Source organism: Oryctolagus cuniculus, chromosome 2 (genome assembly GCF_051225735.1).
Source record: "Oryctolagus cuniculus isolate XC-2025 breed Fujian yellow rabbit chromosome 2, ASM5122573v1, whole genome shotgun sequence".
NCBI classification, from domain to species: Eukaryota; Metazoa; Chordata; class Mammalia; order Lagomorpha; family Leporidae; genus Oryctolagus; species Oryctolagus cuniculus.
Window position 1 is genome coordinate 171,517,722 of NC_142868.1, and position 23,819 is coordinate 171,541,540.

Consider the following 23,819-nt stretch of genomic DNA (forward strand, 5'->3'; position numbering starts at 1 on the left):
TGAATGGTTTTGGCTATATCCCACAGTCTAATAAACTTTCAAAGTCAGGGGTTTACAAAGCTAAAGATATTCAAAAGAATGTGCTGCAAGCTCTAAAGTCAGTTTCAAAAGAGAAGTGACAAAAACATTCTGAAAGACTTCATGCCTGGAATAAGCACACAATTCTCCCATATAACTATTTTGAAAGGAAAAATACTTCACTTGAATATGTAAATATTGAAATATTTAAAAATATCTTAATACATCCTGGGGTGGCACTGTGGTGCAGTGAGTGGATTAAGCTGCTGCTAGTGAAACACACATCCCAGATTGGAGTACCTGGTTCACGTCCCAGTATTCCACTTTGGCTCCAGCTTGCTAATACACACTCTGGGAGGCAGCAGATGATGGCTCAAGCACTTGAGTCCCTGCCACCCACGTAGGAGACCTGGATGGAGTTCCTGGCTCCTGGCTTTTGGCTGTAGCCTGGTCCTGCCCTGGCTGTTGCAGGCATTTGGGGAGCGAGCCACTGAATGGACCATCTTTCTCTCTTTGTGTTACTTTGCCTTTCACATAAATAATCCCTTAAAATTTTAATTTATTAATATAGTCAGACCTTGTATGAGTGGGAACAAACTAAACTAACAAGCTTCCTCTGAAAAGTCTCATTCGGTGATTTAAATACAAGCACAGTGGGCCCAATCCATTGCTCAGGACTGAGACAAACAGTGGGAAGAGATGAAGATAAGGACTTGAAAATAAGATGGCCTGATACAGCCACCTTTAGGCAAAGCAAGTATCTGTTCAAAGTTGGACAGTGTGATTACTAAACTGTTCCATTGTATTGGGCTGACAAAAAGCTAAAGGGAAACCAGTCCTGTTACTTACGATGGTTGTACCTTACAGAAGGTGGAATCTTTCTTGTTAAGGCCCGGCAAGCCTTTTCTGAAGGGCACGTCTCTTAATAACCTTCATTAACTTCTGTTTGGTTGCCTAAGAGTTGTCTCTTATCCAAAAAAAGTTTAACACAGTCTCAAAAGAGATTGTGTTTATTTAAGCTTGTTGGAAAAACATTCCTATCATTTCAAGAATGACTAAATATTTTTCATTCACATAGTTAGCATTCCAGACTATGTTTTCCTGCCTCTGTTGATTAGATGAAAATTAGCAGGCCCAAGTCTGATCTATTAGATATAATTACTATCTTAGTAAGAAAATTATGAGACTCCCAGCAACAGCGTCCTTTCAGGTATGGGAAGTACCCATAGGGGCAAAAAAAAGGGTAATGCACCCCTTTATACACTACTTCAACAGCAGAGGATCTTCTGATCAAGTATTTCAGATCAGCTCTGAACAACTCTGAATGTTTAAGGCATTGTTCAGTTTGATCATCTCATCAGACTTTAAGGCCAACCTTCATTTTTATTTGTAAAACTTTGGTCAGCCTTACCAAACCTCAAGTGCAAAGTGCAAGGCATTACCAACACAAGCAAAGACATGTTAGACTCCGAGAATCAGCAGGACTTCCGGCTACAAGCAAGAACAACCACTTCTTCTGAAACTCAACTACTTCCACAACATTTATCTTCATAATTGTTTAACTATTAACGTAAATGGTAGATGTAACAAGTAAAAACAGCCACTCATATGGAATGCATTCTGTGTAGCCATAAAAATTACATAAAATTTTGAAAGTGATATGTTACTGTCAGGTAGGAATGTCTTTTACATCTACTCCATCTACATCCTGAAGTTATTTTAAATAGCTAAAGCTATTTGAAATGACCAAATTAAAATACTGCAGTTTTCATTATTGATGATTTTCTGACGCTTAGGTTGAAGACCTAGGTCAACAGAGTCATTTGCTACACAGTTGTTACTCCACATATGACCTTATTTGGACAAGCAGAAAACAGGCTGTGTTATATTTTAATTTCCATTTATGGAACTAGTCTCCAGGACATTTAGAGTTAAAGGATGAAACAGCATGCCTAACAGTCTTCAAGATATTACGAACATTTTATTATTTGTGGCTTACTAATAATAGCATGGTATATGGCAGTGAAGCAATACCACCCATAAAATGAGGTTTGATCCCTGTTGTGTACCAGAATGTTAATAATATGTGACCCTGTGGTATCTTTGACTTCACTGCCTCTCTCGGGTCAGCCAAACTATGTTTGACTCCTTGCCACTGAAGCAGTAGCTTAATCATCTGAGAGACTGTTCAGTGAGGAAGCATTATGGGCAGGGCTGGAAACATTTTTCTTATTTCAAGGAATTCCCACCCAGATACGTGCCTGGTACAGACTTTTCTGGCAATCCCGTGGAAATCTCATCTTAAGGGCAGCCTGATTCAAACTATATTATCAGCATTCCTGGGACAGAATATACAGGGCTAGGACTGATGATGAGGAAGGCAGCACATCTAACAGCTCGCAGACCTCCAGTTGGTTAGAGGAGCACAGCATGCAATTTATCATGGGGTGAGCTGATGTGGAAGTGGCTTACTAAACTCATGTAGCTGCAAACATGCCTAAAACCAGAGCTTCAACACTTTCCCAAGTAGGACTAGGATTCCCCAGCTAACGGACTGAAGAAAGTCAGGTGGCAGGAAGGAGGACAGCTGATCTTCCGTTCAATCACATTCCTCCCTAAATCCAGAGAGTCAGAAAGAATCCACGCGCAGTGAAGTCTCTTTATTCTTCTACTCCAAGAGCTGATTAAGTGCAGGTGAGCAGACCTATGAGGTCTGCCTGAAACTCACCCCAGTGTACAACAGCTCTGAAAATAACACTGTTTTAACTTGGTATCATGGAAAACATTTTTAAATACCACAACATATGCCCATCACTGCCTTGACAATCTACAAATCACTCCTTGATTTCCTGTCTGTGAAAGAAAAACAATTTTGCTTTGGTTACAGAGAAGCAGAACTATTAGAAAGGAAACTATCCATTCATCCAATCACAAAAATGGGATTTACTTACTGGCAACCCAAGAATATCGTTGAGTATGACCTTTTCAAGTATTACCTAAGTTATTCCTAGTTCTCGTAAAGTGATGCTCTTGGTGCTGGCTCCAAAAACCTCAAGATCACTGAAATTCTTAACTCCTCTCTGCAGGAGGCTCTGAACCCTCAGGCCATAGTGGTTACCCAGGGAGGGCCAGCCCAGCCCAAGGTGAGCTCTGACCCTCAAGACTTCTAAGTGACAGTAACGGTAAGTTGGTAACACACCTGTCCACATCCCTTGTATTTTTGAGTCAACAGGGCCATGTCATATATATCTTGTAGTCAAAATTTCCCTTCCTAACACTGTATCTTACCTTCAACTACAAAACAGGTTTTTAATAGAAATGGCACTCGAATGATCAGCTTAGGCAGCCTTGATACTTGATAATTTTGGAAAACAATTAACAAGTTGTTCTAAATGCCTAGTTATGACATTAAAATTGTTAAAAGTGTTAAAAGTGTAATAACTGCAGTAACAATGCAGTGGCACCTGTACATGCACAAGGCAAGTCCTTAAAGCAGTACATATGTGACACAAGCATTAGCCTTGCAGGGTCTGAGGAAGCCTCACTGAAATTCTGTGATGCACTTCAGGGGCTGACTGGGTGAGAACAGACTGCAGGTTATACACCCGACTTGGCAGATCCCACAGCTGCCACTGGGGTAGAGCAGAGAGCTGAGTGCCCCTTAGAAGAGCGAGTGAACCTAAAGCCAATGCGTCAAATTCGCCATAGACGTGTGGTCCCACTGCATGTCCAACAGACTCATAGAACATTCTTATTTCTGTTCTCAAAAGGTGTTTTCAGTGCCAGTGTTGTGGTGTAGTGGGTAAATCCAACACCTATGATGCCAGCATCCCACAGGGGCACTGATTTGGGTCCTGGCTTCTCCACTTGTGACCCAGCTTCCTGCTAATGCACTTAGGAAAGCAGTGGAAGATGGTCCAAATGCTTGGGCCCCTGCCACCTACATGTGAGAGCCAGAAGAAGCTCCTGGCTTTGGCCTGGCCCAGCCTTGGCTATTGCAGTCATTTGGGGAGTGAACCAGTGTTTGGAAGAACTCCCTCTTGTAACTCTTTCAAATAAATAAAATCTTTTTAAAAAAGTATGTTTTCAAATTACAGGTATCTTAACATTATTCTTTCTTCAACCGTTCAGTTATGCAAATGACCATAAGCTTTGTAGACTCTGGTTAAGGTAACCCTACATCAGGACCTTACTCAGCTAAGGAGATTTATAGGAAGGGTACGGTTGGGGCTTCCTACTCCAGACTTTCCCTTTCCCTTCCTGCCCTCACTTATTTCTTCATGAACAGTTTTTTAGCATCTATGTATATGCAGATGCTATTTTAGGGATTCAAAAGAATAGGGTAGAGTCCTGGTGCACAGGGGGCCACGCCGTGCAGAACAAGGTGAATCAGGATGAAGGCAGCCACACTGTAGGGACAGGTGAGGATCAAACGAGCTGATGCATTACAACATTTAATCTGGCACACAGTACGTACGTAATCAGTTTTAGCTGAGGTCATTAATAGTAATGAATAAGGCGAGGCAAATGGTGCTAGATGTGGATGAAGACCTAATTCTGGGGCCCTTCCCTTTATTGTTTTTAGTTTTTAGAAAGACAAGCTTTTGTCCTCTATCTGTACACTTAAAAAAAAAAAGATTTATTTATTTGAGAGAAAGGGAGAGAGAGATCTTCCACCTGCTGGTTCACTCTCTAGATGGCAGCAGTGGCCAGGATTGAGCCAGCTGAAGCCAGGGGCCAGGAGCTTCAATCCAGGCCTCACATGTGGGTGCAGGGACCCAAGCACTTGGGCCATCTTCTGCTGCTTTCCCAGGCCATTAGCGGGAAGCTGGATGGGAAGTGGAGCAGCCAGAACCTAAACTGCTACTCATATGGGATACTGGCATCACAAGTGGTGGCTTTACCAGCTACACCACAACACCAGCTCCTTCCGCCGTATACCTAAATTGCAAACTTGATATGCTATTCTATCTATACATTTCCACCTTAATCACAAAATGAAAATAGTGAGACTAACACAATGATTCAGAGACAAGGCAGGAAAGCAAAATATGAGAATAAAATCAGTTACAGACCAGAATGGCTTATCTGTGTACCTGAATTAGGTGTTGACAATAACTTGCTAAGACTCCATCATGAGGGCATTAAGTGCCAATTTAAAAAGCACTTAGGCACTTAGAAATCAAGTTAGCTGTCAAATAATGGGCTAGTCTTTAAGGGCCCCCCAGGTTCAAGTCCTCAGTCCTCCAGCCCAGTGGGAGTAATCAGGCATATTATGCTGTCACTTGGAAGGTATGTATCTTCAAAAGCAACAGCCACAAAGAGCTTCTTCCTCCCGGCAGGGCCAAACACACCGTATTTGGTAATGCAATAATTTATCTAGAAAGAATCTAAAACCACAATCCTGGTGTGAGGTCTTTTCATTTAATTTTGGACTCTGACTATGTACCTTGAGACTGTAGCTAATAGGGCCAGGGCCAATACTTGTTATGCAACTGTGTACAGAGGAATTTATCATGTGGGTAAGCTGCATAAATTCCAGAGTTTCTGTTTTTCTCTAAATAATTTTGACTGACTGCTTATTTCTTACACATTAACACTTTGCTTTTTCTTTTTTAAATTTCATACAATCCTTTTGCTATTCTGAAATCACATGAAATTTTATTCCAGTGTGCTAGTGATTAATAAGAAAAATATTTTCAAATGATTCCATATACTTTTCTGGGCTCTGTAAAGTAAGCAGTAAGATCCACTCACCTTTTACTATTTTGTATGTTTGTTATTATTCATAATACATAACCCTTTAGTATGTGGTTTATTTTGATCCTGTACAAAAATAATTTTTCTATTATATCTTAAAATGAAGTATTGCAAATATGAAACTCACTACTTGACAAAAAACAAAAAGAAAACAAAAAGAAACATAAGATGTATTCATTCTCTGAAAACAAGATGAAATCTTTGAAAGGTTTGATGAAGACAGGTTAAGGGGGATAGCATTAAAGAGAGAAGAAAGGAGACCAGCGGAATCCTACAGTGGAAATGATGCAGACGCTGAGTTCTGTTGCAGTGGAGGGGTTGCCTGGACAGGAGGCAGAAGTAAACTTAGGAAGGCATCTCCAAGGTAGCCTTCCATGGTCCTCAAATTAGCAGGGATCATATCCAAAATACCTGATGTAAGGTTCAAATGTGAAATGAATTCCTTCCCTGCCATCAGGCTCCAGTCTCTCCCCGGCACGACACCCATAGCAGAGATGAATAGAGATCAACAAAGGAACTAGCAACAGGAAGCAACATAAGCTGAGATGACATTTGCGAGCAGGCAGGCAAAAGAAAATACAGCTCAATCCGACAGACTTCAGTTTATGCCAGTTCAAGTAAATAACAGCAGCTGAACCTGGGGGGAAAAATTATCTAAACTCCCCTAAACCTTAATTTCCTCATCTCTAAAATGGGCTGGCAAGACATGCAGCACAGTGTTGTGAACCTTAGATGAAATCGGGTACGAACTTAAAAGTACTTGCCACACAGTACCCCTACATGAACATTATTTTTCATCTGGTTTAATTTAAAGCTTAGCTTAAGTATGGTCTTTGCAGTTAAAGCTGTCTCACTTCTTTTTTGCTCTATCTGGACTACAGGAGGTTCTTAATTAATTTTTTGGAATTAATGGCTCCACAAAACTGTAACTCTTTTCTCAAACAGTAAAATACCGGATTACTTCTCTGTGCAGGTGTTGCAGAGACCAGACTAAATTCACTCCCGTCCAAACACCTATGTGACATAAATCAGTCAGTTTCACATGTTTTTCTATTCACCAACACTTCCCTTCTCTACGCACCACGATGGAGATGCTAACAAGTGCGAGGATCAGTGCAAAAGGAGCTGCCTACCTTTCCTTTTGGAGGAGAGATCTCATTTTGATAAGGTTTTTAAGTCCTATTTTGAATTTATCATGCAAGACCCACAAGGTTAAAGGCTACTGTTGACTGGATTACATATTTATGCTTTTAATTTTTCTTGCAATAATGTAACCCCAACATTTGGACTTCAGTATTTCCAGCTGACAATAGCTTGCTCCTAATTCTTAGGGCTAGGTGTTCCCACTTTTATCTGTATCAGCCAGGCACGCTTTCCTGTGAAGTCCATGCTACAACTATTATACATATTTCCACAAACTCCTTTTGTCAGCACTGAAACGCTGCCTTCAGGGGATAGGAGGAGTCTATGTGTGAGGGGTGGGTGATTTTCACAAAGTCGGTCATCTGGAAGCTATAAAGTTTTGGAGTGTGGCAGCTGCGCTCTGAGCAGAGTAATGGTGAGGGAATTGGTGATGTCAATAGAACGAGACTTACATTTTTATATGATTTTTAAGGTCTTTAATAAGTCCAACCCCTCAGAGGTTAATGAAAGCAGTCAAGCAAACTCCCAAGTCTGAGTTTATTAAAATTCATATGGAAGCAAAGAACTTCTCGATACTTAAAAGACTGAGTCTACTTAGCTGCCTTTCTAGAGGGATCTGTTGGTTCTTAATATCTGCTTTTAAAAAGTCTACATGGACCCATCTTCAACACGGATTAATTTTTGATGCATGTTAGTTCATTTTTACTACGCAAATGTGCTTAATGATGGATACTCTCTATTAGATCTGTCATACAAATATTCAAGCCCTTGTCTGAGTAGGCATGGATAGAAGATTAAGAGTGACGTGAGATGATGGGGCAGGTATTGTGACATAGGAAGTTAAGACGCTTCTTGGTAAGGCCACATTCCACGTTGGAGTGCCTGGGTCCAGCCCTCGCTACTCTGCACTTCTGATTCAGCTTCCTGCTAATGGGCCTGGGAAGGCAGCAGATGATGGACCAAGTGCTTAGGCCCCTGCTCCCCACCTGGGAGACCCAGATGAAGGTCTGGGCCCCTGGCTTTGGCCTGGCCCAGCCCTGGTTAAACAGGCATTTGGGGGAATAAACCAGCAGATGGAGAGTATCTCTCTCTGTCATGGTCTATCCTCTGTCACTCTGCCTTTCAAATAAATAAGTCTGTTTTTAAAAAAAAGAGAGAAAGAGTAAATTGCAAAGAATCCTCCTGGGATTGAGGAAATGGATTGAAATAGGAGTTGGGGCAGAAAATCTACTCCTGGATACCTCAAGTTTCTCTCCACTGGATAGAAAGACAGGTAGGAAATGCAGGCAACCAAGATATAAGCAAATGCATTAGAGGACTTGCAAGGCCACAGACCTCATGCCATTAGAAGTAGGAAGGATGTCAGAGCGAGGGCACTGCACAACAGAAACTGCCTTTGGTTCCAGTTTTTCCTTCCAGCTCCCAGAACACTTGAGCTTATGGAAATGTCACAGATCGAATATGCTAGGCTTGAGTTGTGGGTTTTATTTCCTGTATTATTTTGTTGTGCTGACCTTTAAGTATTAACTAGGGTTGAAATGAACTGATTTAAAATGCATATATTCTTATCCTGTGAAACACTCAGATAAGCATATGTGCAGTGATAAAATAAAGACTACCCTACTCTCATTTTAAATTTGTAACGTTTCCCCCAAATGATGGGTTTGGGTTGTATAACAAATCCATCTGCAACTGGTAACAGCATGAAACAGACATTATGCCTGAGAAATAAAAAACAAACAAGAACATCCTGGTAGGAGCTTCTCTAACATGAGGCGCTCGCCAGGGACTCCTTAGAATCTGCAAGGTTTACCTTCACACACTGGGCAACACTCCCCGGGCACTTTCACGGGGTGCATGCAGCTCTGTCCGCAGGCCGTGGCCACGCAGTGGGGCTCCCCGTTGATGCACTGGCAGAACGTGCAGTCGTCTTCCCGCCACCGGTCTCCGTGGGCGCGGATCTGACCATTGGCATAGCAGCCAGCGGGATTATTAAAAGGGTAAACTGGATCTAAATTAAAAATGAGTTCAGAGTGAGACTGAGCATATTGTATACCTTCTTTCAGCTTGCATCTACAGACATTTGCTCCCAGGGTCTAGTCATCAGGAGTTCTACTCCAGCTGTGACCATCAGCAGCTCAGGGTTACCCAAGGTGTCCCCAGGGGTCTGTGCAAAAGCAGCTGTCATACCAAATTTATGAATATCCCCGACACCGGGTCAGGGAAGAGGACCTATGGTCTGAAAACGGATGTGCACACGCTGTCACTCTGCAACACTGGAAAGCTTTGCAGATAAAGCTGTGGGTTGGCAATCAGAAAACATGGATCCATCTGAGGTTACAACAATGTCTTCTGAGTTGCCGAGTGAAATGTTTATCACTTCTCAATTTCACCTCCTGTAAAGGGGACAGAACAGTGTCCCATGTAACAGAGGGAAATTGTTATTTGTGGGACTAACTGAACTGAACCTCTGCATGTCAATACTGTGGCCTTGTGGATGACAAGATTGGCTTAGACACACCACGTGTCCATGATGGTTCCTTGCAGCAAGGCTGGGAACTCAAGGCCATTTTTGTCCTTGGATGCTGGGTAGTTAGGCAGCAGCCAATGGTGGTGGACCAAAGTAGGTAAGGCTACTACAGGAAAAGTCTTCTGAGATTATTCACAAAAAGACAATATACACAAAATCCACAAATAATCCCTATATTGACAACAATAGAGAAATTACTCAATCTTCTTAGATGGATGTAAAAACCAGTACTGCTGTGCTGGGAGGAGAGTTCTAGTTTGGTTGTCTTTACTCCCAGGAGATAATACAGTGTTATGAGATTGTTAGAAGGCTAAAATTTAGAATAAAATCACAGCTTTAGAAAGGCAGTGTGCCACAGATGGAAGTGGCCAGGAGATATGAACTAGATAAAAAAAATAGTGTACTATGTAGCTCACTTCTACTCTGAGCTCGACCTGGATTCCAGGAAGGAGACCTAACTGACCTATGCCCAGACAAATTCATTATGATTATTACGCGGAGGTTCCTGGCCATGATTTCACACCACCAACGGCTACATAGCCTCAGACATTATGACCAACTGGGGGCGACCCAGCAACAAGAGACCAGCTGGGAAGGTTAAAAGTTCGATTCGTTGCTAGAACAACTAAGAGGTCCATGTTAGCCATGTAGTTTTTTTTTTTTTTTTACTTTAAACATTTCAGATCTTCAACATTATGGGGTAAATATAACTCAAATAACACAAGGAAAGGACTTTAGGAAAACAGAAAACAGCACGGAATATGGCATGACAATGTGTCCTCCCGTTTGTGTGCGGAGACCGGATGCAAGATAAACACAAACGGCTTCAGAGGGACGATCTGTGCCCCACCGAGGACAAGGAACCTCACAGGTGACCTCCTTGCTGGGGAAACTGCCATCTGGCCAGGACAACACAGACATGCTCAGGGGTGGGAGTGTTGCTTCCAGCCCCATCATAAACTTGGTCAGGTGACTACTTTCCTGAAAACTTCAGTTTCCTAGGCCTTCCAATGTGAGGGTTTTAGTGGATGATATTCAGAGGGACCATTCTGCAATGTTCAAGATTTCTGACAGTCAGGGATGGGAAGAAAGAGCCCACGGCAGGAACATGGAACACGAAAGTAAGCATTGGGGATGGAGAGAGAGTGTGTCCTGGAGAGCCACACCGCACACCCTGCAAGCACCCGACATGGGCCTTGGGCTAGAGTCCCTGCCGCCTGACAATCCAACCACCCTGTAGCTGCAAAAGAGGTGGAGCAGCAGGGTCCGGATCCCACACAGAGGGAGAGGCATGGGAGAGGCCCAGTTCCCCTGAGATCACCGGCTGGAACTGTTAGTGACAAGAGCGTCCCACCCTAGCTGAGTTCCAAGATCAGAATGAAGATAAAGTGCTTCCCTAGGACTGCTAAGCAACTGCTGGGATTGCAGGGGATAAACAGAAAGCAGCTGTGGGAAATCTCAGGCTGACCTGAGAAGCAGGTGACTCAGGCTCTCGACTGGTAGCTTCCCCGACGGAAGGGTTCTCACATACTCTACCTGGAAATACACAGCCCTAGAAACCAGGCCGTGACACCATCAGATGGACTTCCTCAATATTCCCCCTATTTTGCACAAGACTAAAGTAAGTCGATAATGCTATTCGAACTCTGCACCTCGTACATTGTATTAATCTTCGACTAGCATGTTTCCGTACCTTCGCACACTGGGCAGCACTCCCCTTCAGGCACGTAGTACCTCTCGCAGTTCAGCTCACCACACTGGGCAGTGAAGCAAATGGAGACACCCCCTTGGCATCGACAGAATCGACAGTTGTCCATTCGAAACATGTCTCCATCATGGTATTCCACGTTATTGAATACACAGGCAGGTTTGGTTTCTGAAAAGAGTTAAAACAAGGCACAAACTCACTTCTGAGTTTTTACACTTTTTCAAACAGCCTCTAGAAATTTTATCTCCAAGCAGGAGGTTATAATTTGTTGGAAAATTACAAAACATGACATAACTATTTAACAGAAGCAATAAAGCAAAGCGAAGCAAAACAAAGCAATATAAAATAAACAAAACACATTGTTATCCTGTTTACACCAAGGAACCAAAATTCCACTTAGAAAAATCTAAAATGACTTCCTCCTGCCCTAACAAAAGGTAAATTTTATGACCATGAAACTCACATATCTGCTATGTGCTTCAAGAGATTGTTTGTTTTGTTAAATCATTCTCTACCTCAAGTAAGTGGCCCTGCCTCAACAACAGGTTTTGCTTTGCCTCAAAATTTTTACTTTTTTGGAGGTTCTCTTCTAAATTCTTTTTCTTCTATCCTGTTTAATAATATATAATTTTAAGAGTCCAACATTTTATATACATTTATGTGTAATGTTCCACACATATTACGTCACTTAATCCTAACGACAAAGGCCTGATGTAGATATTATCCTGAGCTTAGAAGTTAATAAATTTTATGTAATTTGTTCAAAGTCACACTTTTAGCAAACACCACAAGTCAAAATGGTAGTTCTTCAACTAAAACTGTGTGCTCTTTCCTTCGTGTTTCCAGGTTATATTGTGCTAAGAACTCATGGGCTCACATTTACAGCTCTCATCATGATACCAGTGATTTAAAATCTTTTCTCTATTCTTGAATACACTCCCTAAATTCATTCCACATCTCTAATTTGGGCAGATTTAAAATAACTTTCACTAATTTATCCCAAAAATGCAAGGGTGGTTTAATATTCACAAATCAATAAACATCATAAATCAACAGAATAAAGAACAAAAGCCATGTGGTCATTTCAACAGATGCAGAGAAAGCATTTGATAAGATGCCCCTTCATGACAAAAACTCCACAAATTAGGTACACAAGAAACATCCCTCAAAATTATAAAGGCTACATAGACAAACCAACAGCCAATATCACACCAAACGGGGAAAAGCTGGAAGCACTTCCCCTCAGATCTGGAACAAGACAAGGATGTTCACTTTCACCACTCCTGTTCAATATAGCACTGGAAGTATCAGCAAGAGCAATTATGGAGGAGAAACAAAGGGCATCAGAACTGGAAAAGAGGAAGTCACTTATCCACGTCTGCAGGTGACATGATGTTGTACATGGAAAAACCGAAACACTCCACCAAAAAATTGTTGGAATTAATAAACCAATTCAGGAAATTTCAGGTTACAAAATAAACATACAAAAAAACCAGTAGCTTTTTATATACTAATGATGAACTCACTGAAAGAGAAATCAAGAAAGAAATCCCATTCTCAATCCCCCTATATACAAATCAAATACATGGGAATAAATTTATTAAGTGAAATATTTCTATAATGAAAATTATCAAACATTGATGGAAAGAATCATCAAGGACACAAAAAATTGGAAAGATATTACTTTTCATGGATTGGAATAATAACACAAAAATGCCTATACTACCTCAAGCAACCTACAAATTCAATACAATCCCTATCAAAATACCAATGACATTCTTTACAGATTAGAAAAAAAAATCTTAAAATTCATATGGAATCACAAAAGACCCAGAATAGCCAAAGCAATCCTGAGCAAGAAAAATCAAGCTGGAGGCATCGCAATGCCTGACATCAAAACATACTACAAAGCTATAGTAATTAGAACAGCTTGGTACTGGCTCAAAAACCGATACACAGATCAGTGGAACAGAATAGAGCCCAGAAAATAATCCACGTACATACGGCCAACTGATTTTTGACAAAAGCGCTCAGACCATACAGTGGGGTAAGGATAATATATATGTAGAAGAATGAAATTAGATCCGTACCTCTCACCATATACAAAAACCAACTCAAGATGGACCAAAGACCTAAATTTAATACCTGAGACTATGGGGCTGCTGGAAGAAAATGTGGCCCAAGACACTAGCACAGGGGAAGATGGGTTGTGAGGATTAAATGGCTTATCATATATTAAAAACTCTCAGTAAACATAGCTATGATTTTGCTAATAGTGTGTATGACTGCTCATTGTAGCACTGTTTGCAACAGGAAAGCCTGGGAGTAGACTAAATACCCATCACCAGGGTCCCAGTTAAATGAGAACGAGAAAGATGGCTGGGCCTGTTGAGCACCTCTAAGGTATGCAGTTAGTTGAAAAATGCAATGTACAAGGGCCAGTGCTGCGGCGTAGTAGACTAAGCCTCTGCCTGCAGCACCGGCATTCCTTATGGGCGCCCGTTAGTGCCTGGCTGCTCCTCTTCTGATCCAGCTGGGCTTGGTCCCCTGCCCCCGAGTGGGAGACCCAGAAGAAACTCCTGGCTCCTGGCTTTGGATTGGCCCAGCTCCAGCCATTGTGGTCATTTGGGGAAGCGAACCAGCAAATGGAAGGCTTCTGTCTCTCCCTCTCCCTGTAAGTTTTCCTCTCAAATAAATAAATCTCAAATTAAAAAAAATCTTAAAAAACAAACAAACAAACAAACAAAAACCAAAAAACCCCACAATGAGATATCACCTCACACCTGTCAGAATGGCTAGAATCCCAAACAGAGAGTAACAAATGCTGGCAAGAATGTGGAGAAAGGGGAACTCTTATACACTGTTGGTGGGAAAGTAAATAAGTGCAGCCACTGTGGAAAACAGTGTGTACAGTATGGAGATCTGAACATGCTGTATTAGAGATACCTGTAGCAGCACTGTTCACAACAGCTGAAACCTGGAATCCACCAAGGTGTCCATCATCAGATGAATGGGTAAAGAAAGTGTGGTTAATACACACAATGGAATATTATTCAGCTATAAATAATGAAATTCTAACATTTGCAGCAAAATGGACACAACTGGAGGACATCATGCCGAGTGAAACAAGCTGGACCCAGAAAGACAAATACCACAAGTTCTCACTTGTATGTGGGAGCTAAAATTGAATAAATAAAATAGAAAGGAAATGCCTGTGTGTATCAGTATTACTGCAAATACAGTTTTGTGAAACATTGTTTTATACCTTTGTCAAACCAATGGTTAAGAGTGTTTCACTACTACAGCTTTAATAATCTGTGATTTACCTTAAAATTTACTGTTATGGGTGAAATGGTCACTTTCCATTTAATTATTATTTATAGCTGTTGTCTGTATTCTCACTAAACTAGGGTCTTTTTGGCTTTTTTACTTGCTAAACTTCTTATTAGGAGAAGTATTATACCTTTTTACTGTGATGTAAATTTAAAATACCTCAAAAATTAAAAAGAGAAGAAAGTGGGAAGGAGAGAAGGAAATATCATTGTGTTCTTATAATTGTATCTACAAACCATAATATATCTGTTAAAAACAAATTAAAAATTAAATAAACAAAATAACTCCCACCAAAGACATGACAAGAAAACAGAGTAATATCTCTCATGAATATCAACATAAAAATTTCAAGAAAAGGACTAACAGACTACATCCAGTAATATGTACAAAGGATTATATACCATGACCAAGTGGGTTTATTCCAAGAATGCAAGGCTGGTTTAACATCCAAAAATTAACTAATGTAATACAATATGGCAGTAGCATAAAGGACAAAAGCCACAATATCATCTCAACAGATGCAGAAAAAGCATTTGACAGAATAGAATACTTTTTTACAATAAAAATGTTTGACACACTGTGAATGTGAGGGGGCTTCCTTAGCTTGATAAACAGCATGCATGAAAAAAAGTCAGTGAACATCATGTTTTATGGTAAAAAACCAACTGCTTTCTTACTGAGGTAATGCTGAAGACACTGTTTAGATTCAATAAGGTAAGGAAGTTCTAGCCCAGGCAATTAGGAAAGAAAACGAAACAAAAGGCATCCAGATTAGAAAGGAAAGAAAACAATTTCTAGTTGCTGATGAAATGTCTTATATATTAACATTTCTAAAGAATTCATTAAAAAACTATCAGAACTTATAAACAAGCTCAACAAGGTTGTAAGGTAGAACCACAACTCAAAAAAAAAAAAAAATTCCGTTTCCATACCCGATTTATAGATTGTTAGGCATTAACAATCAGAAAATGAAGTCAGAAAAACAATTCCATTCTCCAAAGCATCGAAAAGAATAAAACATTTGGGAATGAATTTAATAAAATAACTGTGAAACTCATCATTTGAAAATGACAGGATATTGCTGAAAGACATAAAACATGTCCAAGTAAACATTAAGACATCATGGATTGGAAGACCATACTGCTAAGATGAAATTACTCCCAAAACTGACCTGCACAGAACTATTCAGTGTAATCCCTATCCAAACTCTGGCCAGCTCTTCTGTAGAAACTGACAAGCTGACACTAAAATTTCAAAGGAAATGCAAGGGACTCAGAATATTGAAAAGAACAAAGTTAGAAGAGTCTGATTTCAAAACACAATACCATATCACAGTTCCAGTGTAGAACTGAGACGTAAGTAATAAACTATCATTTTCTTGATTTCTGACAAAGGCATCAATAAATTCATAGGGGGAGAAGAGAATATTTTCAACAAATGGTGGCAGGCAACAGAATATCCCTGCTCCTATATACAAGAATTAAAAAGGAATCCTACAGCTATGATCTAAATGTAATAGCTACAACTATAGCCTTGTTAGAAAAAAATGTAGGAATAAATCTTTGTGACCTTGGATTAGGCAAGGATTAAGAACCATTAGGTTCTAAGAACCTAGAACACCAAAAGCATAAGCAATAAAAGAACAAAGAGGTAAGCTGAACTACTTTTGTGCTGCCACTAATGCTGTTAGTAAAATGGTAACATTGCCTTAAGCCCAGCCTGGCTTACTAGAAGTCAGGTGACCAGAGGGCCCAATCACAAGCATCCGCTCCACCCCCACCCTAGCGGGATTTGCTGCTCCCCCTTCCTTACCTCTGCAAAGCTATATAAGACCTGTTCTCCAGGACAGGCTGCTGTTCTCTCTGCACGGGGAGGCAGGCTGTCGGGTTTCCCCCACTCGACAATAAACCTTTTCCCTTACTCAGGTGTTTGGTGTGTTTTGTGGTGGCCTTTCCTTTCAAATGCTATCAAGCAAGTAAAAAGATTTTATGATGAACTGGAAGAGTAAGAAGTTTCCCAATACAAAGAAACTGTAAATGTTTAAGGAGATGAAAATGCTAATTACTCTGGTTTGATCTCTACACATTGAAAACATGCATCAAATTACCAGGGTGGGCACTGTGGTGCAGTTAGGCTGCCTCACCACCTCTACCCAATATCAGAGAGACAGGGGTTGAGTCCTGCCTTAACCTCTGCTTCCAGTCCAGCTTCCTAAGGCACCTGGAAGGCAGCAGACCATGGCTCAAGTTCTGAGTCCCTGCCACCCACGTGAGAGACCCAGATGGAGTTCCCTTCTCTTAGCTGTAGCTTGGCCCAGCCATGGCAGTCATGGGCATTTGGGAGTGAACCAAGGGATAGAACATCTCCATCTCCATCTCTCTCTCTCTCTCTCTCTCTCTCTCTCTCTCTCTCCCCTCCTCTTTCTTGTTCTGCCTTTTAGATGAAATGAATAACCATTAAATGAATGAATGAAAGTGAATAAACAAAAAAAATCAAACTCTACTCCATAAATACATACAATTATTGTACAATTATGCATCAATTATATTTTTAAAAAAGAAAACAAAAAGACAACTTACAAGTTCGGAGAAAGAAGTAGTCTGTATTCAATCATACAGACTGATAAGATACTCATACCCAGAATTCTTGTAACTCACATTAAAAAATAACTAAAAAATGAGCGATCATTTGAATAGGTATCTTCTCAAATAAAGTGTCCAGTAAACACATCAAAAATGCTCAACATCAGTCATTTGGGGAATGCAAATTAAGGCCACTTTTGGGAATACCTCTTCACACCCACCTGTATGGCTATAATTAAAAAGATACACAGTAACAAGTGTTTATGATGATATGGAGAAATTGGAATGCTTTTTTTTTTTTTTTTTTTTGACAGGCAGAGTGGACAGTGAGAGAGAGAGAGACAGAGAGAAAGGTCTTCCTTTGCCATTGGTTCACCCTCCAACGGCCGCCATGGCTGGCGCGCTGCGGCCGGCGCACCACGCTGATCCAATGGCAGGAGCCAGGTGCTTCTCCTGGTCTCCCATGGGGTGCAGGGCCCAAGCACTTGGGCCATCCTCCACTGCACTCCCTGGCCACAGGAGAGAGCTGGCCTGGAAGAGGGGCAACCGGGACGGAATCCAGAGCCCCGACCGGGACTAGAACCCGGTGTGCCAGCGCTGCAAGGGGGAGGATTAGCCTAGTGAGCCGCGGCGCCGGCCGGAATGCTTACATATTTCTAGGAAATATGTAAAAGTGCAATGGCTTTGGTAAACAGTTTGGCAGTTCCTCGAAATACTAGACACAGAGTTATAGTATGATAAAGTATTTCTAGTCCTAGGTATACACCAAGAGAAATGAAAACATTTACTTACAAGCTTGTACGCACCATTGTTCACGATAGGCAAAAAAAGGAGAAACAATCTAAAGGCCCATTAACTGGTATACGGGTAAACAAAACGTGGTATATACATACAAGGAATATTGTCTGTCTATAGGAAGGAATGATGCTCTTACATGTGTTACAGCACAAATGAACCTTGAAAACATTATGGTAAGTGAAATAAGCCAGTCATAAAGGCCACATATTGTAGGACTGTATTTATATGAAATGGCCATACATCTATGAACATAAGAAAGTAGATTAGTGTTTGCCTAGGACAGAGGGCTTTGGGGAGATATGGAGGAATGACTGTTCATGGGTTCTGGCATTTTCTTGGGGGAGGGGGTGTTTGATAAAAATGTTCTAAAGTTCATGGTACCTGACACTGAATATAGCAAAAACCACTGCATTGTACAAATTAAGCTGATGAACTTCATGGCATGTGTCTCAATAAAGCTGTAAAAACAAGCACTCTCAAGCTGAAGAAAGTTCTAAACAGATATACCCTGTTTAACAATGTGCGCAATGCTGGCTGATGCTGTTCATAGATTCCATGAGCTCTTCTGCCCCCAAATAACTTCTCATATGTCTCCTTGCAGGTTTGAATACTTTCAAAAACTTTCACTGCATTTTAACTGGAGTATACTTCCATTTTCACCAAAGGATGTTCACTTTCTCATTTGATTTTATAACAACCCCATTAGGAAGACAGAACAAGTATTAATAGTCATTCTTTTTGATGAGGAAAATGAAATTCACAGAGATTAAGTCACTTGCCTCAAGTCATGTGTGGAGTGAGAGAAGAGCTGTGTTTATTTACATGAGCAATAAATGTGCATACTCAAATCTATTTCCTTAGCTGTTTGGCTATATTATGTCCTTTTTTTTTTTTCCAGAAAATCAATGTATGTTAAAAAGAGTCACCTTATCACAGTTCAGAATTCACCTACATAATTTCTCCCAATATACTAATCTGAGCTGGGGTTAGAAGGAGCTGGAACTACAAATTCCCAAAAGTGTAGAAAATAGACTCCTTTTATAAATCAAACTTACACACTGTGGAGCGTGGAATACTCTTCAAAAAAATGTTGAACACAACCATTCAAATAAAAAAAAAATTCAAAAACCAACAAGAATTAGTTACCTACTTGAGTTAACGGGCCACAACTGCCATGTGGGTGAAGCCAGAAACCTTGGTGCAAGAATTCAAGTGAGGAGGGAGACTAAGAGGAAAGCTGCTCTGGGAGCCCTGTTCTTAGGGCGGGGTATGCAGAAGGGTATGCCAGGTGATGGGACTGAGCAGAGGACTGGGGCAGCCAGGGTTTACCAGGAAAGCTCAAGAGCAAGAAGTGGAGTTTAGAAAGGTAGAGGGTCCCCGAAACCACAGCCTGGAAAACAGGATCGTCCTTTAGGGAAACAAGGGAGGGGAGAGAGAGGCAGACAGACAGGAATCACACAGCACAGTGAAGCCTGCTCGATACTGAGAAAAATTTACACAGGCTCCTCGGAGAAGTCCGAGACAAAAAAGCTGGCCGTGGGTTTTGAGGGCCAGTGGGCAATTCCTTCCTCACCCATTAGGGACTTATCACAGCGTATCACGGAGACTGCTGCTGCCTCCACGGGAGGAGGATATACGTGGATGCTGAGCAGAAAAATATTACAAAAAGTTTACTCTGAGACTTGCATTTCTTCTGCAGAGATGCATAAACATGTCTACTTCCTGATGAGTCTTGGATATCTTGCGTGTGTGTGTCAATTAAATTTTATGTTTGTAAGTTCTCAAATCTTCCTTTCCCTCTTTAATGAATTCCTGAACTCCTAAAAAAGAGCCTTATAATATAGACTGTTAGTAGACTCTACTGCCTACAAAATGGCTCTGATCATGGCAGATGGAGATCGGTATGCAATGGTAGTCAAGGAAAAGACTAAAACATAGAACTACGATTGTGAAAGTACGTAATCTCAGATAGATGCACTTCTGCTGCTTTTGCTCTTCAGCCTTTCCGTGGGAAGCACTAATATCTGGTTGGTGTCTAGTCTCAATGCACCACGAGGTAAACCGTATAGGAAGCAGGGGATGGAGGTCAGAAGCAGAGAGAGAGAGTGAGTTGCGTGACAGACAGGAAGCACCTGACAACTGCTCCATAAGCCAGCAGCAAACTGCGAACATGACGAAGACAGGGTGCATGACCTTCCAAGCACCTGAAGGGAAAAAACAGTTTCGACAGGGGGGTATGCGTACGTGCCACAGTGCACCAAGCAGACACAAAATCAGGAGAAGAGAAAAGGAACAATGCTCACAAAGGACTACAGAAGATTCTATCACACACAAAATCAGCTCCACAAGGCCCTAGGAATATGAGGGCTGCTCAGTGAACACCTACAGAAGGCAGCACCCCTCTCACAGGGTCAGCTGCTCTGCGCTGCTCCAACAGCAGACTTCACGTGTGCAGGAACAAAGCTGAGCTTCACTGCTCTATAGACAGTAGGTTCCCAATAGATGTTTTTTGTACCAGTTGTTGTTGTTGTGTTTTTTTTTTTTTTTTTAAATTAACAGCCTGTAGCTCTGTTTTCTAGGCCAAAATGCTATGTGCAAGAAAGCTGATTTGGATCTAGCTCTCCTGTCAACAATCAATTTACATGTTAATGTCTGACAAAATTCTGGCAGGGGCAACATAAGATCATTTCTAATTTTTATGAATCATACACACACACACACACACACACAAAAGAAAAAAAAAAAAAAACCAGAAACTAATTATTGGGTGGGAAGCATGACCTTAATAAAGGTACTTGGTGATAAGTGCTCATTTAAAATCTGAATTTTAATATTGCTGTAAAAATAAAAGGGCCACAGGGAACAGTGTTGTGACAAAAATTTCAGATGGCACAAAAATTAGGCTAAAAACACAAGCAACTTGTTCTGCCTTGGTCTGAACTTCCTTCATGCCCACCTGAAACTGCTTTTAGGTAGTCTCACTATCCACGAAGGATTCTATTGTCCCCACTCCAACTATCCATGGTTCCCAGCACCACTGGGAAGAGGTGCTTTTCCTCTTCTTCACTGATGACCTGCTCTTATAGTTGTGAATGTGGACTGGACTCAATATATACCTGGCCCTGCTCACTCTATTTCACAATAAACAGCTCAGTACTTGATAGTAAAAAGCTAAAAATATTGTTGGTATTTTCAATTGGTTTATATCTAACAATAGAATACCGCAGAATAATCCATTTACTCACTAAGGGAAAATTTTATAACTAAGTCCTGCTGGAAAAGTCAGCTATTGGCTATGGCACTCAAACATAGATATTCTATTTTATCTGGATGTATGTGGGTAAATGTTGGGCAACTGATGCAATCTAAGTAACCAAATGACACTTCCAAATGACTCCAAGAACAAGAGAGTGGGCCATGTGTGTAAGATGGTGGGGGCTCTTTTGACAAAATGGGGAACATGAGTCCTTCTAAGACCAGAAGCCAGTGGGCTGCCAGCTGACTGTGGACAGATCATCTGCCTGTGGGTCAGAGCAGGTGTAGAGGCAGTTCTTAAAGGGGGGGGGAGGGGTAGGAATGCTCCAGCATTGTTTTAAAGGCACACTTCAAGGTGACGATTCTGATAGCTTCAAAATGTGGCCCCCACCCTCGCCAAAAAGGAACTAATCATATTGCCTGTTCCCTTGGTTTCTAAACAACAGGATTCTCATTTAACCAGCACCTCACTAGTCCTAGTTTTGGCCCCCATCAGAGGAAGCTGTCAGAGCTGTCATGATCTGGTTTATAATTCTTCCCTCCCCTCCACCAAAACAAAACCAAACTGACTGCAAAGAGAAGCGACATTTATGAGGGCTGTTCTCTCCCCCTATTTTTCAAGGCAAGTGTTGTCAAAACTCAGGAGTGCTCTGGCTGTGTGTGAATATTTAAAAATGTTATGCTTTCATTTTAAGGCTTATCTTAAACACATCAGCAGCATATGGGTCATCTGGTGGGCAGCTTGGGAGCTGGGCATGACCATGTAATCCTCATCTCCACACGTGGGGTCAGTGCCATTAACATTCGACCCACTGTCTCCCGAACTGGGGTCACTGGATCTATTCTACCACTTTGAGGGGTTCTCAAAACAGAGAGACACCAGACACTTAGGCTCTCGCTGTGTCAGTCTTATCTCTTGGAACTGCTTTCACTGAACTGCATTTCCGCATTTTGATGTGGCTTTCTATTGAAAAGAACAGCCACAGGAAACTCCTTTTTGCATTTGTGGTGTTAAGGCAACTGAGGATATGATTTACTCATCACCTAGTGCTACCTTTCTAATTTCCATGTGATAAATCACTCTTTCCTGCAGGCCTTTTGCCTCTGAAAATAAGTACTGTCTATGTGATCCTTTTCCTTTTTCACTAGATGGTCAGGAAGCTGGGGCCTAATCTGATGTTTAACTCTGAAAATACATAGACTCCTACGGCCAATCTGCTATGGGTGCCTTCTGTTTAAATTTTAGTTACACCTCTATAGCTATGATTCCTTTTTAAATTAACATTTCATCACTGTTATTGAATCTGTGTTTGCTCTGTGACTATCTACAAACCACCACCATATACACACATACACACACACAGACACACATAGTCATGTGTCACTTAAAAACTGGGAGATATTCTGAGACATTTATCAGTAGGTGGTACCACTGTGCAAACATCACAGACTGTGCTCAAACTAAGACAGCTGTGATGTAATTGTTGGAATAATCTTATAGGGTCATCACTGTATGTGGCGCTCACCATTGACCTTGATGTTGAGCTGCATCTGCCTCTCTAGATCCATGCCTATGTTTTCCTAAGTGAGTATAATGAGTCCTTTATATATAAAATCTAACGGTGACCTTAAGGGCACTGTGCAGTAAGTACATTTTTATATATAATGATCCTCAAACAGTTCATAGAAAATACATTTTATGAAGAAAATCTATGCATGGATTTCCAAGGTTTTTTTTTTTTTTTGCATGAAAATAGACATCTCTTAATTCCATTTTCAATGAATATTTTGAATTCTCCTAACTTACACAGAGTCATGTATAACAAGTGTATGTGTATGTGTATGTCAAAAGAAGTAAAATACAGAGTTTCCTTAAAAATATGAAAGTACTTCACAAAGTTCACAGAAAATGGAATTAAAAGGTAAGCACATTTTAGTGCAAAAAATTTCAGAATCCATGCATTCAAGATTTCAAAAATCTCATGAAAAATGTGTATTACGAAAACACTATGCATGGATTTCAAAAAGTTTTGACACCAAAATAAACATCATTTAATTCTATTTTCCATGAACTTTTTTGATGTGCCCTTGTATTATGAATCTTATATTCCCTGGATTATGAATCTTCATAGTATTATAGTTTCTAGTCTCCTCTACAACTGAAAGATTATAACAGTAAGAGATTCTAGAGCAAGACAAGAAACAAAGCAAAGATCACCCAACAAGTTTATGGTGGCAAGAAAGAAGCAACCATCAGAAAACCAGTGACTGTTTTGTCATCAACATTTCTCATGGGAGATGGTGACTCCTAGTCTCAAAGTCCTATGACAATCCTACAAAAAGTGACTATAAATGAGGACTGGCCATAAAACCTGATTCCAGGTTGGCTGGGATAGGGATGTAGCTAGTAGCTATCCTAGACACATCAGGCTGGAAAAAGGTGTAAAGTTAATGACCTGATAAGAAAAGTACGACACTTGTGGTTTTAGAATCAAGAAGCAAAGAGAAAAGGAAGGCATCCTTACTCACCCAGAGGAAACCACAGCAAATTTCATTACCAGAGATTCTACATCCACATGGACAAGTGACTTCAGGCCGAAGTGCAGGAGGACAGTAAAGATGGAGGATTCCCACTAAGTAACTTCTCTGGGCAGGAATTTGTCACCTCCACAGGGAACTAAGACACTATGAA

At 40.9% G+C, this 23,819-nt stretch overlaps 1 protein-coding gene across 7 annotated transcripts in view; it reads right to left on the reverse strand.

Annotated features, from left to right (window-relative positions):
* The window catches only part of CRIM1 (cysteine rich transmembrane BMP regulator 1), a 208,645-nt gene that overhangs the window by 66,713 nt on the left and 118,113 nt on the right, over positions 1-23,819 (reverse strand). For all 7 annotated transcript variants that reach the window (XM_051842989.3, XM_070069255.2, XM_051842988.3 and 4 more), the window contains 2 exons: positions 11,145-11,327; positions 8,735-8,932 (listed from right to left, as the gene is read on the reverse strand). In XM_051842989.3, the coding sequence (XP_051698949.3) occupies positions 8,735-8,932; positions 11,145-11,327 (381 nt within the window). The remainder of the gene's footprint in view (positions 1-8,734; positions 8,933-11,144; positions 11,328-23,819) is intronic.